We start from the raw sequence: 17297 nt of genomic DNA, 5'->3' as shown, positions 1-17297 counted from the left end.
AATTAAAGAGGATTTTTTAAAATAAGCAGATGTTCACTGCTTATTTGGCAAACACTGTGTGACTAAGCCAATGGTCCTTAAGACAGAACATTCTTGTTGGTATCCCAACCATTATAACATACCATAGTACATTCTATGATGGGCACGTCTCAGCATCTACCAAGCAGCTGTTGGGTTGCTTCCGTGGTGATTCTGTCTTCAGATTCCCTTCAACTGTCTTCTCTTTGTTTCTCCATGGAATGGATAAAGAGGACACACTGACTCTGTGATCCAAATCCTCACTGCCATGCCACCTGAGTTATTAGAGGATGCAGAAGCCGAGAGGAAGCAAGCAATCCTCGGGCCCAGTCCTCTCAAAGCAAAGCTAAGGACAGAGACCCAAAGGGAAAGGAGCCCCCCAAGACTTCATGATTGGTGGCCATGTGAGATGAAGGGGTATCTCCCCTTTCAGGATTCTTTTTAACATGCTACTCTGCTTTTCTTCACTTTCTGGCCCATGGATTCCCAGGCTTGTATTTCATGAACCCCTGAAAATTATCCCCCAGGATTTGGAATCATGCCTCGGAGCATCCAACTTTTTATTTAGCTAGGGAAGATGATTCAAAAACAATTGCTGTACAGCCATAACATTTCTTTATGAGAGAGAACATTTTAATACCCAGATCATAAGAATCTTGGAATAAAGGAGCATCCATTCTGGATAAATTGATTGCGAACATGAGCAAACATACCCTAAAACAACCTCACTGTCATGCCCTTTTTCTTTTTGTTTTATGAGAGAAGAAAACTTCATCAAAGTTTTGACTTGGTCTGCAACGAGTGTTTGAGAACCACTGTTCTAAACAATATCTTGATTGGACAATATCTTGATTTAACTTTGGGATTGGTTATCTCCCCCTCCCACTGTGCTCATCAGCATAGGCGTAATTGGGGTCTCCATTGGGAAATTCCAGTTTAGGTTGATACACAGAAGAGACTGTACCAGGAGAGGGAGAAGCCATGCCCAGAAGACAGACCCCTGCCCACTCCACTCCCCAACTAGAATGCAAGAGGCGGCCCTGCTCAGGATCCTCTGAAGATGCCTCTATTTCCTGCAGTCAGAGCCAGCTTCATGCACACATGACCGGCAATTACACAGACCACTTTGCCCACAAGGGACCCCATGCTTGCTTTAATGCTCTGTTACAATGTCTTGAATTTTTGTAATTTTTGAGTGAGGAGCCCTGCATTTTCATCTTGCTCTGAGCCCCACAAAGTATGTAACTGGTCCTGCCTGCAGAATGACCTCTGAGTCCTGCTGTTCTAGAGACTGCCCTGCAGGGCACCAGGGACAAACTGTTGATTTAAAGGTAGATAAATGGGGTTCTGAGGCTAATCCTGGGAAGTGTCTGCCCGTGAAGCTCCCAACCACTAAAGAGACAGTCAACAGGAACAACATTCAGTAAGTAGGACAGTATTTCAAGTTGGTCACTTTTTGATTGGTGAATGTGAATTGTCAACATAATTTCTTTGAGGCAATTTTGTCCTCTGAAAAATAGGCAGAGTATTTAACTTATCTCAGAAACTTGTTATTGATGTCAATCACTTAGCCTGAAGCCTGGCACCTAGGAAATAATCAGTAATAATAATGGATGCTTCATGAAGTTTATTTTCCATTCCTTGCACCATAAATCCAACCAAAGGTAATGTGGAATTAACGCAGTTGAGTGTCCATGTATATGTGTTTGTGGAGGTAGTATTTGGGAGTGTTACTCTTTATCATCTGAATAGTATGAAAGAACACCTTGGTCAAGACGTCTGACTCTACTTACTTCTCTCTTGACAGTTGGAGATTTCCCTGGTACAGCCATTACCTGGGGAGTTATGGATTTACTCTTTTCATCTAAATCAGAAGTTGAAAAGTTATTTCCCTTTCAAGGCAAACACTGTCTTTAGAAAATATTGTAAAAAATTTAACTAATACATAACAGGCCTTGAGTACTTTTATTCCAAATCCAAACTGAGATTGATATTTTATTATTGGAAATAAAAAAGTGATAGACAGCTTTCAACACACATTTCTAATACATCAAAAAACTTCTAAAACTTTTTTTAGATACCTATGTTCTTGATAGATCATCACACAGTTTTGAGCCCCATCAAAAACTTTTTAAAACTTTGCTTTCTACTGATTAAATATTAGAGATATGAATTCTTTAATGTACATTGGACTTTCAGGGCCACAAAATGAAAAAAATATAGGTATAGAGATGGATATGGATGTGAAAACAGAGATGGATAGAAGTAGACATTTGGTATGACCCCCCACCCAGGAAATTATCAATTCTTTACCATTAATAGACACCATGTTACCCTAACCAGTACTTAAAATGATCAGTCAAGCAAGACCATGCATCAGTGGACTCAAAGACATTTTTCTACAATGGAAGACATGATTGAGTTGAAGAACACATTTTATATTTCTTAGAAACATTCACCTATTCACTATTATTGTAGCTATCATTTATGAATCTCGTTATTCCAGCCTCTTATCAGAATATTTTGACTGACTTAGCTTATACTCCTTCAAAAACATTTGCTTCAAGAAGAGACTCTTGGGAGCTGGGGTTGTGGCTCAGTGGTAAAGCACTCGCCTTGCACTTGCAAGGCCCTGGTTTCGATCCTCAGCACCACATAAAAATAAATAAATAAAATAAAGTTATTGTGTCCAACTACAACTACAAAAAATAAATATTAAAAAAAGAAAAGACTCTTGGACATAGAGTCAGCCCTCTGCATTCATAGGTTCCACATCTATAGATTCAACCAATTATAGATCAAAAATATTGGAGAAAAAAAATTACATCTCTACTGAATGTGTAGAGACTATTTTTCTGGTCATTACTCTTTAATCAATACAGCATAACAGCTGTTTATATAGCATTGACATTGTGTTAGATATTATCAGTTCTCTGAAAATGATTTATGGTATTCAGGTGGATGTACATAGATTATGTACAAATGTTACATCATTTTACATGAAGGACTTGAGCATCAACAAAGGGGCCTGGAACCAGTGCTGTCAGAAACCTCAGGATGACTGTATATGTGTTGTGCATCACACTACTAAGTAAAATTTTACCTCTCTTTTTCCTCTTTCCTACAGCAGCATACGAGAAGCAACTTTTCTTCATCATCACCCGGGACCACAGGAGAGTTATCTGCTGTCAGGGACACACAGGCTTGTCTTACTATATGGGTAGGAAGTAAAAGTAGCCCGAGGGCCTGGCTTTGAAATCCTAGTACTATTTATTGACTACTTGATTCGAGATTACTTAATCCCCCTAGCCAACATTTGCACATTTATTAAATGCACATGACAACACCTTCCTGCAGGGTTGTTGCCAGGATTAAATTGAGGAGATGACACAAGTAAAAGCACCTGGTGCTCAATCAACACTCTCTTTCTGGCCTTTCTTTACAACCTTAAGCAACAGACGCAAACCAGTAAGTCCCAAAGAATCTTCATTAATAATAATGATCTCCAAATAGCCACATTGTACTACTGATTTTGTAAGTCTTCAATAAACTTCTAGTGTGTTTCCCAACTTTGTGCCCCCTGCAGGATGCAAATGTAGGAGAAACCCCCTCTCACCCAGCCTTGAGGAACTTTCTTCTGAATTTGGTCACCAGGTTCTGGGGCAGCTTTAAACACAGACTCAGGCTGGCACAGATGAATTGAGAGAATTCAAAACGTCTGTCATAACTCCTGACTTCTCTTAATGCCACCCTTATCAAGTTGCCTGGTATCTAGTGGGATTTATCACTTGACTTCCTACTGAATGGGTATGAAAAACAAAGAAAGAACAAAACATGGAGAGAGATAAAAAGGTAAACCTCAATATTTACTTATAGTTTAAGTGTAGCTGAGGTTCTCCAGAGTCTTTCCAAAGAAGAAGGATTAAGAATCTGGAGAGAAGAGAGTACCAGAAGTATTTGGGCTCTAAGGGTAGGGAAAATCATACCAAGTTAGGGAAAGTTGAAGAAAGGGGACAATGACCCTCAGTTTTACTGAGAGCCAGTTTCACACATGTACACAAAAAACAACCACACCATTCCCAACTTGTTAAATTACGTTCAAGGTGAGTATTTCAGCTACTCCACAAAATTCTTACTTCCATCCCCATATTTGCAGAGAAAATTATATTGTCTTAAAAAGATACCAAAGAAATGGGTCCTGAATTTTTTTTTAACTAAATGATATATGATTAATTTGTGCCCAGACATGAAAAATTCTAATGCTTGAAAGAATTTTTTAAAAACAAAAATGTTAGCAGCTATCAGCTTGGGCTGAAACTGGTGTCCTTGACTCTTTCTAAATAAAAACTAAAAACAAAAAAGAAAGAATGCTCCAAAGTCTAATTTTACATGCGAGTGTGCCAGACTTTAGCTCAGCTGGAGAAAAAGAAAATTCTCAAGTAATTAACATGAAATCCTAACGTCTGGATGGGCAGCTTTAGAATTTCTTAATTGGAGAAGAGCCCATGATTCTCTCATAACCCAAGAGGTAGGATTCATACTTCTCTTCTGCATATTTTTAGTGAGAAAATTAACTCCATAAAGAATGTAGAAAGTTAACTCTTTGGGATTTCTCATTCAGAAGTAATAAGGATCTTTTCATTTTCTTATTAAAGACAGGCATCTCTGTTTCCAGGAATTACAATTAGCTAAGTATCTTTTCATGAAGGGCTCTGATGGTAAGATCATAAAATAGATGATAGATTTTTTTTTTAAATTTTTACACCAAACCTTGCTTCCTTTATTTAAACTCCTGGAATTCCATGGCCTATTTGAAGTCTGTGGCTTGTTCTGCTTTCAATGAACAATGACCAACTAACACCCATCCACCAAGGGCAGTCTGTCCATCACCCAGTTCTGTCAACACTTTCTTCAAAACATACTATGAATTCAGTCCTCCTGTTCCATTCTTAAATCCAGATTCTCATCACTTGTCTCTCTGTACCATTATACAAGGCCTCTTCCATTCTCTCATCTCTCCACATCCTGAACTATTCCACCAATTTTTTACCCTTATCATCATCTTAGTCTTTTGCTTAAGAACTTTTGAAATGCATTTGTTTCTGGTCAAGTAGAAACTCTTTTGCTGAACTTTCATTAACTTTAGTCTGTTGCTCAGTAATTCCAGTCTATTGCTATCTAAATAATTTTCCCCATAAGCCTACAGCACATTACCTGGCTCAAGACAGGACTAGGTAGGAAGCATGATGTTATTCTACAGTTCAGACTTCTACTCCAATGACTATTCACTATCGTTATTTTCTGAATATACCATGCTCTTCTTGACTTTTAGATTTGGTTCATGTTTTCTATTTGGAGAAGATATGTACCCCCCTTTTTTTTATACCTGGAATCCAGAAATGACTCCTTTCCTGCATTGCCTTTCTATAACTTACTTGCCTTTAAGTCAGGTTTGGTTATTACATTTTCCAAGAAGCCGTTGCCAACATGGACTTTTTTTTTCCAAATATCTTTGCCTTATAAAGCTCATGAGAGGGATCATGCTGTACCCTTATTTGTGCATCCCATCACCTTTGGCAGAGTGTTGGAAACACAGAAACTAAATAAAGGTCAGTTAATGATCAGAGAAGGAGCAGGACACTCACAATCCACGAACAAGATAACTAGTCCCTAAATAACTACAGCCCATTTGCACCATAAAATCTACCTTGAGCCATGCATGTAATCCCAGTGGCTCAGGAGGTGAGGCAGGAGGATCGAAAGTTCAAAGCCAGCCTCAGCAGCTTAGCAAGGCCCTAAGCAACTTGGCAAGACCCTGACTCAAAAATAAAACACAAAAAGGGCTGGGATTGTGGTTAAGCACCCCTGGGCTTGGGGTGGGGGAGCTACCCTAATGTCACGTATGAGATGTAGGTGGGATCTACAATTACTTATTTACATTTGCCTTAACACTACAAAATCAATTATCACAAATATGAGGAAGAGTTGAATGCTTAATTTGCATCAAGTAATTTGCTAAATATTTAACTATATGGTATCATTATTTCATTCTTACAATAATCCTGTTACTATTATAAACATATTATGGAAAACTGAATCCCAGCAAGTTTGAATCCAAGATCACACAAATAACGATGGAGATGGTCTAGAAATTATGAATCTCCAACTCCAAAGCCCTATGTCTTTAACTTCTATAATAAATCATCTCAGGAATACATGCAAAAAAACAACAACAAAAAGACCTAAAATGACTGAAAGGTCAGGTTCATAAGATAAAAACATCTCAATATTTATAAGCAAAGATGTCTCCTTTTTCTTACTCTGTTTATTCATCAACAATTAAATTCAACAATAAGGAATTACCTCCAAAATTCACCTTAGCTTCCCATTTACTACTAAGCTCTTGGATGTTTTTCCCCTAAATGTGTGGTCTGAAAGCCACAAGCACTGGAATTCAAAAGGCACGCACAGCTTGCATGACAGCAAGTGTCTGTGTGACACCCTACATGCTCCTTATTCAAGAATTTGAAGGGAGTGTCCCCAAATATCTGCAAAGCATCTTTTTGTACACTCACAACTTATGTGCATGGAAAAGTTCAGAGTTCTGGCCCTGACTAGTCTTTGAAATCTTGCATTTATGGCATGCATAAACACAGGAGGAAACATTTCTTTTTCTTTGTAAAGAAGTAATGAATCTCCTGAATCGGAATATAAAAGACCTTTGCACATGCATTTTTAAACGTTTTTTTTTTGTTCTAATTAGTCATACATGACAGTAGAATGCACTTTGACACAGCATACATAAATGGAGTATAACTTCTTATTCTTCTGGTTGCACATGATGTAGAATCGCACAGGTTGTGTAATCATATATGTATATAGAGTAATAATATCCAATTCATTCTACTGTTCTTCTTACCCTCATACCCCTCCTCTCTGCCTAATCCAGAGTACTTCTATTCTTCCATAGTCCCCACACCCTTATTGTGAATTAGTGTCTGCATATCAGAGAAAACATTCAGCTCTCAGATAAACACTTCAGTCGGGCCAGAGTTGAGAAATACTGAGCCCCAGCTCCTGCCTTAGATTTTCTCTGTAGGTGCCCTTCCTAGAGATAAGGAGACATATTAATCATAAGATAAAAAGTTAATTTTGCCATGTTCATCATAAGCCTTCCTACACATGTTTTTATGAGGCTCAAGGATAGGCATTACTTACAATAAATTATAACCCCTTTTTGAAACTACCTATTAAAAACATGAATTTTAAAAGTGAGCATTCTTAGATAAAGAAATATGGAATATATACATAAGGAAGTTTTATTCAGTCATAAAGAAAAATGAAATTGTATCATTTGCAGGAAAATGGATGGAACTCGTAGACATGACATTAAGCGAAATAAGCCAAACTCAGAAGTTCAGGGGTCATTTTCTCTCTTATGTGAAAGCTAGAGAAGTAAAAGGAAAAGAAAGGTGAAGGGGGCAGATCTCAAGAAAATCAAAGGGAGATCAGTAAACCAGAGGAAAGGGACAGCAAGGAGGGAGAAGGGAAGGAAAGGGGGAAAATAATAGAGATTGATGCTGGCCAGATTTTATTGTTGTATTATGTGCATACACAAATATGCAAGAACAAATTACACCATTATATACAACTATATTGCACAAATTAAAAATAGAGTAATGGCAAAAAATGGACATTCCTGAGATGTTTAAAAAGAAAACACAGAGATTGGAACAAAGCAATTTGAACTCATTGATGAAAATTATGAGAGCTCCCCATCAGGGTCCAGAAGAGTTCAAAGACTATGGCAAATAAATTACATTTTGTACTTCAAGAAGATTTCATTCATGCAGCCCAAATATCAAGATTCACTTTATATGGCTCTCTTCTGATTAGTGCATTTATTTTCTGGTCCAAAATGATGGTGTAATAACATCAATTGGGATTTAAGCAAGGTTTATATTCTGAAATTTTCTTTGAAAGACTATTCATTATGACAGAGCTTCTTCTTTTCATACAGGACATGAGCAGAAGAAAGAAACCATGCAGTTCCTTCCTTTGTGGGTTATGAATTTGAGAGCTACTCACTTATACACTGACTTTCCCTGAAATCTTGGATTTATGAAATGTGTTTAAAACTGAAAGGGTTTTTCTTCTTTCAATTAGAGAAGGAACCGGGAATAATGAAGAATTTGGACATGTGAGTCTAAGGACCTGAGTTTAGAATTCTATTACTTTTGAACAGAGTGGTCTCAGTCTCCGTTTCTATAAATAATGTTCATACCTTCATCACACGGTTCTTTTAGGAATTGGAAATAATAAAAGTGAATCCAAATACAAAAGAGAAGTGCAACTAATGGCAGCTGTCACTTCTGTGTTAGGTTGGATTAATTCACCTATTGGGCGGGTTTCTGTCCACCACTGTTTAACAGAGTTACCCCAGAGTGGGGACGTCGTACAAGAGCAAGTCATGGGAAGAATTCTGGAAAAATAGATCACAAAGAGTCAAGGCATTCCCCTCCCCATTCTGCAATATGTCCTCCATTGCAGACCACATGGTCCGGAAACTCCAGGGTAGATGTGTCACTTCCATAATCACCTGGTATAGTAACCCCAAGAATGCATTGACTGTGTCACATCAGAATTCACAGAGCCCAGCTCCTTACTTCACATTATTTTGGAAAGATCCTGTCCCTTTTCAATCATTAATTTTTAAAGCATCGCACTCACATAGTATTGCAGGGAGAGAGAGAGAGAATCAGTCCTCAAAAGACCCCTAGTTTAAACGGTAATGCTGTTTGAACATGTGTTTTAGCAGGTGGTGTTAAGATAAGAACAATGGCCAATGCCAGTGGAGGAGAGCCAAGCCTTCCTTTCCTCGCCGCTGTGACCTCCCACCACATGAGGTCCCTTGTTCAAAGGTGGTGCAACTCAATATGTGTGTTAAGAGGTCATTGAGGGGAGCCATGACGAAGGGCTCTAAGTATGGCAACCTCACCTCAGACCTTACTATTTCCAGAGGCCCCGCCTCACCTGCCCCATTCATCACTCCTGCTGAGGTCTGTTTGTTTAGCCGGAAGCGTGGGAGCACCAGCAAGAAACCAGTGAGAAACCACTTCAAACTTCGGCTTCAACAAATGTGGCTGGAACGGGGACAGTGATATTTTTACATGACCTAACCAACTGCCAGCTCTTAATCAACATTTCCTCGTGCAGTTTTAACAATGACACACTCTGCTATCCTTAGGAAAGGTTTTTATCTCCATGAATCTTACTCTAAAAGAAAGCTAAAGAGGGGAAAGAAACAAAAAAAAAAAGAAAGAAAGAAAGAAATGAACTAAGACAACCACATCAACGTGGGGAAAGACGTTGCCCCAGCCATTTCTGGAAGCCACAGCCTAACTGCATGATGGAATACCATATACCTTCTCATCAGTAAGTCATGCACACATGCAAATTTAAGCATCCTTGTGGAATCAGAGGAGGTGGTGGAAAGGAGGGAATGAGGAAGGCACACACACCCCCAGCAGAGCGTACCTGGGGCGTCATTGAGGCTGAAGGCGATGCGTACTGGCTTATCCGCAGGTACCCTGGCTGTGCTGATCATGTGGGCACCTGAGGCCCGGCCTTCTCCTGGGTCTTCCAGCTGTGAGGACAAAAGAGAGCCCTTGTCACTTTACCCAATATCACGCCTCTGAACGCCCTTGGAAATTAGAGGGGAGAGTTGGTAAACATCCTTTTCCTATTTCAAAAGTATCCACTTGCTCCATTAATTTTTTTTTCTGGCTTATACAGAAATTACTTTAGCAATATACATCTAAAAAAAATGAAATGTGGCAAAAATCTCTACCTACATCACTTTTTAAGTCTTCCTTCACACTGAAAAGTTCTATTATAGCTGGGCATGGTGACACAAGCCTGTAATCCCAGCTCAGGAGGCTGAGACAGGAGGATGATGAGTTCAAAGCCAGCCTCAGCAAAAAGGGAGGCACTCAGCAACTCAGTGAGACCCTGTTTCTAAATAAATAAATATTTCTGTGCTATAAGAGAATTTAGCCTAAATACACTTTAAACAAAATATTTGATAATTTGGTGTTCAGAGAGACTAAGGAAAGATATTGTTATAAATACATGATATCTTTGTTATTTAGATATTTATATTTAACTTTTCTATTTTTGGTCCTGCTTCCCCTAAACCCTCTACTCTCCTTCTCATGTAGACAGCAAACTAAAAAACCTGAATGATATTTTAAGGAAAATGTCTCTAAAAATGGCAAAATATAAATATCTCGTTAGCCATCCTAGCAAGATTCTGGGAATTGCTGTAGCAGGACATTTTCTCAAAGCAAGGTTTTTGACTCTTTCCCATAACTTTTCTGTATCTAAAAATAGATTTCGGAACACTGAATTTTGTTTTTACAATTACATATAGGTCCAAAGTAAGTGCTTATATGCATGTGTAGTTAGACATCCATGTGTTTAGAATCATCTCATCCAGTATATGCAAAGAGAATGCACTTATATTAATCACCTAGTACAGCTTTGGAGAAAAAAAACAGCATCTATCTATCACCCAGTTAGCATCACATTGGGCCCATTCATTTAACACAGATAGCAATACACAAATAAGCACCCTACCCTCCATGTATTATACTTCTAAAGCTACAAAGAAACAGTGGCCTGACGCATTGAAGAAAAGGGCAACATAAAGCTACATTTTCTTGCTCAAGATTCCTTCTGTCTTAACTCTGATACATGTCTCTGTGGTTTCTTCTGCTTAGAGTCAAGTACTTTGCTAGCCACCTGTTCCTGGAGAAACAGCACAGACTATCTCAAGTTTAAAGAAACCATCAAAATCCCCAAAAGTTGTAGTTAAAAGAAAAAGTCTTGCTATTGCACATTGTATAATCCCCAGCCACCTTATCATACTATCAAAGGACAGAAAGCGGCACTCCTTTTTGGGTAAATCTCCCAACAATGTCCTGCAGCAAGAAATAAAGCACAAGAGATGGATATTTACCTCCAGGATTTTGTAAAGAGATCTCTAGTACAGTTTCCAGCTACAGGAAATGGAGTTGATAACACAGCTAATTACAACCCCCTCCCCAGCACAACAGAAAACATCTGTCTGCCTGAGATGGATTCTGAGTTCCACACAGCATCTACCACAAGACCCCCTAAACCAACTTGCCTTTCCATCCCACCGCCTCGGGGAACAGGACACTGTGTCCTGCTTTCGGCTGTAGACTGTGACCAAGCTTTGGTTAAGGTGCTGGTGCTCTGAGCAGTTTGTTCGATTTTCACACCTGTCGCCTTACCTCACTTAGTTGAGTGTCTGCACTTGTGTAATCCAGGACCAGCCACTGCCTTGGCCAGTCGCTGCCTTTGTGGAGTGAAGACTCAGTAAGCAACCCAGTTGCACCTGCTGCATAGCAGCCGCTGACACTCTGAGGAGCAGGGACAGCTGTCAGGGCTGCACGCTGCTACCTGCTCTGTCCCAGACCCCAGCGTCCCACGGGACCTCCCTGTTCCGCTTTCCTCCACAACCCCTCTCTCCTTTCCTTTGCCTCTCCAACAGCCAGGATGTTGTCATGTTTCTAGAAAAAGCAAGAGCAAAAGAAAACCCTCCTCCTGTCAGAGGCATTGATAAACAGCAAGTTGTGGAGAGTCCAAATGTTTTAATTCATTAGTCCTGGCAAACCTAAAATACAAACAGACTTGCTTCACAAGACAGGAATGTCTTCAGCGTGACCCAATCGGTGTCTGTGTCTATTCCAGCAAACTGGCAAAGATAGCATGACTCTAGTCAGCAAAAATGTCCACTGCTCCAATCAGCTCCGCCAGACCAGCCAATTTGGACAGGCCACAGGCCAGCTCTCAGATGATAGCAGCGATGATCCTGGTTAAGAACGTGAGGTTTGAGGTTGAGCCCATGTTGGGCTTGATGACTTGATCCATTGTACAAATGCCACCAACCGCAAAAGGGTCAATGGTAAAGAGGAATGGAGTATGAGGATTTTTCAACCTTTTTAACAACTGTAAACTTGGAAACCAAGAGTATTTAAAAATAGTTGGACCATAATGTTAAATAATTTAAAACAAACAATATTAAGAGAATGCAAAGACAAGCCAGAGGCTGAAAAAAAATTCTTTTTTATCAAAACACGCACATGTTTTTGATGTCCAAAATAGACAAACAAATCTTCAATTCATCAATAGGAAAATAAACAACCCAATCAAAAAAGTGGACAAAAGATCTGAACAGACAGCTCACCAAAAAAAGACATACAGATCACAAGCAAACTTATGAAAAGATGAACAACTTCATATACCATTGGGAAATCACAAATTAAAACATCACTGGCAACACTACTACAACAGACAAAATCCCAAACAGTGACACCATCAAAAGTTGGTGAGGATGTGAAAAAATAAGAACTTACATTCTCTGATAGCGAGAATGCAAATGGTACAGCCACTTTCAGAAAACAATTTGACAGTTTCTTACAAAACTAAACAAACTCTTACCACGATGCGATCCAGCAATGACATTCCTCAGTATTTACCCAAATGAACTGAAAACTTATGTCCACACAAAAACCCACACACAAATGTTTAGAGAAGGTTTATTCACAATCCTCAAATCTGGGAAACAACCAAGATGTCCTTCAACAGGACAGTATACATACACACTGGAGCATTCGGACAATGGAATATTACTCAGGGACAAAAAGAAATGAGCTATAAAGTCTACAGATTGTATGACTCCAACTATATGACCTTCCAGAAAAGATGAAAACTATGGAAATAATAAAAAGATCAGTGGTTGTCAGAGGTTCAGGAAGAGAGAAGGGAGGGATAAACTGTGAAATACCAAAGATTTTTAAGGCAGTTAAACTACAATTGCATATGATCCACTGCGATGGTAGATACATGTCATTACATATTTGTCAAAACCCATGGAACCTACAGCACAAAGAACAAACCCTGGTATAAACTGCGGTACTTATGTAATAATAATGTATTAACATTGGGCCATAAGTTGTAACAAATGCATCCCATTAATGTGAAATGCTAGTTAGTAATAGGGAAATTAGGAGTGAGGAAGATGAGGAAATACATAAGAACTCTGTACTTTTCACTCATTTTTCTTTTTTTGGTAACCTAAAACTACTCAAAAAAAATTAAGTAACACATAAAAGGACTTAGCAAATGTGTTAGCTTTTCATTGCTGTGACCAAAATACCTGACACAAACATATGAGGAGGAAATTTGTATTTTGGCTCACAGTTTCTAAGGTTTTAGTCTTGGTCAACCAGTTCCATTGTTTTGGGGAGAACATTATGGCAGAGGAACATGGTGGAAGAAAGCGGCTCAGTTCATGGGATCCAAGAAGCCAAGAAAGATCTGGGGACAAGATCAGCCCTTCCAGTGCATACCCCAGTGCACATCTCTTCCAACTACGCCCTACCACCTAATGATATATTCAAAATTACTAATACACAGTATGGATTAATCCATGGATGAGTCTAGAGCTCTCGTGATCCCATTATCTCCCTAAAAACCCACTTCTGAACATTGCTGCATCGGAGACCAAACCTTCAACACATGAACCATCGAAGGACTTTCCAGATCCAAACCAAAATCTCTTTTCTTTGATCAAATGAATGGAAAATTTAAAATGGGAGTTCATAACCCACTTGAATCTAAAGTATGAAATATGATATGTCAAGAGCTATGTCATGTTTTGAACAACCAATAAAAAAAGAATAGAGAAAAAAATGATATAAATAGCTATAAAATTGTATGGATTCAGACAATTAGAACATTCACACAAAAACCTATTCTTCCAGGAATAATTAGTACTGCTTGAAGGTTATTTTATGGTTAGGAATGTCACCTTACATAATGGATTGTAATTTATCAAATGAATTGTTTATCCACTATGCTATTTTCATCTTCCAGACAATCCTATGGAATAATCGTGGTCAGTATTATCACAGCTCCTTGACAGATGAGCAAACTGAGACTCAGAAAAGTTCAATAACAAGCTCAAGGACAAATAATCATTGTAATAAAGGACTCAGCTGCCAGTTTTCTAATTTTTAGTTCATTCTCTTTCCACCACACCAGGATGCACTCGATTAAACATTCAACTGAATGTTTAGTTAAGAATAAATCTGACTCCCAGCTTTTGGCTGGAGGAGATGAAGGTATAACTTTCTTCTATGGTCCAGCATTCAGGTTCAGCCAACATCAGTCATCTTTTCACCTAAGTGCAACCCAAGGAAATCAAAGCTGCACATCTTGTGTGTGCCAAGTAGATATGGAAGTGGATATCGTATCCGAGTAAGCTCCCGAATCAGTCCCCTGGGTCTGCCTTCAGAAAAGCAGATGTTGGCATTGACATTGCCAAGGCAGTCTGTGGCTTCCAATGAAACTGACAGTTCAGACTAGAAAGAGCCAGAATGAGCTAGCACCTCTCTCTTCTGCCCTGATCATCAAAGCTCTTGCCAAATCATCCAGAGATAGAAAGGGACATTTATACATGAAACACATTGAAAATATCTCCTTTTATGACATTGTCAACAACACCTGACAGGGGCAGCTGCTCTTTATCCCAGAGAAGTGTCCAGAATCATTAAAATTATCCTGGGGAGTTCTCAGTGTGTGGGCTACAACATTGATGGCTGCATCCTCATCACATTAAAGATGACCTCAAAAAAAGTATGGTAGATGGTGACAAAGGAAAACATTTCATTAAAGGACCATTTGACAATGAGAAGGGAACAAAAAATAATACAACTGAAATCATCCAAATGTACTCTTTCCGAGTCTGACAATACAAACTCAAAGTTTTCACAATCATATAATTAATATTTACCAACTCTTCTGTTCTTTTAGGAGCGATGATGTATTTTTTTTGGGGGGTGGGGTACTGGGGATTGAACCCAGGACCTTGTGAATGTGAGGCAAGCATGTGAGCTGTATCTCCAGCCCTAATGATGTATCTCTTGACTCTTTATCAAACACTTACAAGAGATCAACAAATCCAAAACACAAGTAAAATCCCTTCCCACCACTGAAATCCAAAATAACTACATGGTATTTTAAGAATGCAATGGAATTATACTAATTCAATCCAGAAAGGACTCATATGCACATCAAAATATTTGCAGATTAACAATGTTTCTGAGTGGTACCAGTATGTATAAGGTTTTGATTCTTTTTAGCAATAAAAGCTTTTACTTTGTTAATATGCCTTCTGTTCCTGTGACAAAATACCTAAATAAACTCATCAATCAACTTAAAGGAGGAAAGGTTTATTTGGGTTCATGGATTCGATCCATGGTCACTTGAACCCACTGCTTTGGGCCTGTGGCAACACAGTACATTGTGGTAGGAGCATATGATGGAGAAGCCTGCTTAATTTATGTCTGCCAGGAAGCAAATTAAGATAAAAGAGAGACAAGTCTTGGAAGATGTCCAAGAAGATATGGATAGGGAAAATTAAATCTTAATTAAATATCAGAAAGAAATCAAAATGATAGGAAATAAAAATCCTCTCTCTATAATAACACTGAATGCAAATGGTCTAAACTCTCCAATCAAAATATATAGATTGGCAGAATGGATTAAAAAGCGGAATCAAATCATGTTGTTTACACGAGATCACCTTACAGAAGAAGACACCCATAGGCTGATGGTGAAAGGATTGAAAAAAGACCCATCGTGCAAATGGAGACCAAGAGCAAAGAAGATTACCTGCTCCAGTATCTGACCAAGTAGACTTCAAGCCAAAATTAATCAGAAGAGACAAAGAAGGTCATTTCAATCTGGCTAAGGGAATCGTCCAACAACCATATATAATGATCATAAATATTTATGCCTCAAAAATAAAAAGAAATTATTATCAACCTTTAAAAATAAATAAACAAATATTTATGCCTTAGACATCAGTGCAATAATGTTGGTGCATCTATGCACATAAAACAAACCCTATTCAATACAAAGAATCAGATAAACCTAAATACTGAGTGATTTCAATATACCTATCTCATCAATAGATAGGTCATTCAGACACAAACTTAGTAGAGACTCTTAGAACTAAAAAAAAATTGCTATGAATCAACTGGGCCTAAGAGACATCTACAGAACATGTACCCACCAACAACTGAATTCAACTTTTTCCCAGATGCCCCCAGAACCTTCTCTAAAATAGATCATATTTTAGGTCACAAAGCAAGTCTTAGAAATTACAGAGAGAGAAGGGGTGGGGGACTTCTTGTATCCTAGAAGATTGCAATGGAATGAAATTAGAAATAAATAACAAGATAAAAACAGAAAACATTTTAAAATGTGGAGATTAAATAATACCCTTTTCAATAAGGTTATAGAAGATTTGAAGAAATAAAAAAAATTCTGAGAAATAAAATAAAACATGCCAAAATCTCTGTGACAAATTGGTGCAATCACTCTGGAAAGCAGTATGGTGCTTCCTCAGAAAACTTGGAATGAAACCACCATTTGACCCAGTTATCCCACTCCTGGGCATATACCCAAAGGATTTAAAATCAGCTTACTACAGTGACACAGCCACATCAATGTTTACATCAGCTCAATTCATAATATCTAAGCTATGGAACCAAACTTTATGTCTTTTTTTTTTTTTTGAGAGAGAGAGAATTTTAATTTTTTTTTTTTTTTTTTTTTTAGTTTTTGGCAGACACAACATCTTTGTTTGTATGTGATGCTGAGGATCGAACCTGGGCCACACTCATGCCAGGGGAGTGCGCTACCACTTGAGCCACATCCCTAGCCCAAACTTGATGCTTTTTAACAGATGAATGGATTGAGAAAATATGGTATATTTACACACACAATGGAATATTACCCAGCCATAAAGAAGAATAAAATTATGGCATTCGCCAATAAATGGATGGATTTGAAGACTATAATGCTAACTGAAATAAGCTGATCCCCAAAATCCAAAGGCCAAATGTTGCTCTGACATGTGTGTGTTACTTGACACATAGTAAGGGGGGAAGGGAGGGAAGACTAGAAGTTCCTGGGATTAGACAGAGGGGAATGAGGGAAGGTAAAGAGGAGGGAAGAGGAAAGACAATAGAATGAATCAGACAAAACTTTCCTGTGTTAATATATAAATACATGACCAGTGAAATTCTACACCATGTATAACCACAAGAATGGGATCCTAATTAGAATGTTATATTCTGAGTAACAAGACAAAGATGGTTCATTGAAAAGATAAACACGAG

General features: G+C 38.4%; 1 protein-coding gene across 2 annotated transcripts in view; it reads right to left on the bottom strand.

The window, feature by feature from the left end:
• The window catches only part of Map3k7cl (MAP3K7 C-terminal like), a 39147-nt gene extending 27731 nt beyond the window's left edge, over positions 1–11416 (bottom strand). Inside the window, exons 1-2 of one of the 2 annotated variants that reach the window (XM_026396170.2) lie at positions 11337–11416; positions 9556–9664 (exon numbers count right to left, since the gene is read on the bottom strand). In XM_026396170.2, coding sequence (XP_026251955.1) covers positions 9556–9625 — 70 coding nt within the window. In that variant the 5' untranslated portion in view covers positions 9626–9664; positions 11337–11416. Of the gene's footprint in view, positions 1–9555; positions 9665–11209; positions 11282–11336 lie in introns of those variants that run through there. The other variant, XM_026396171.1, reaches the window with a different exon arrangement.
• Between the last annotated feature and the right edge of the window lie 5881 nt (positions 11417–17297).

The sequence above is a fragment of the Urocitellus parryii genome, chromosome 2 (assembly GCF_045843805.1).
Source record: "Urocitellus parryii isolate mUroPar1 chromosome 2, mUroPar1.hap1, whole genome shotgun sequence".
NCBI classification, from domain to species: domain Eukaryota; kingdom Metazoa; phylum Chordata; class Mammalia; order Rodentia; family Sciuridae; genus Urocitellus; species Urocitellus parryii.
The sequence above is the reverse complement of the archived record's forward strand: the minus strand, read 5'-3'. Positions and strand labels throughout refer to the sequence as shown.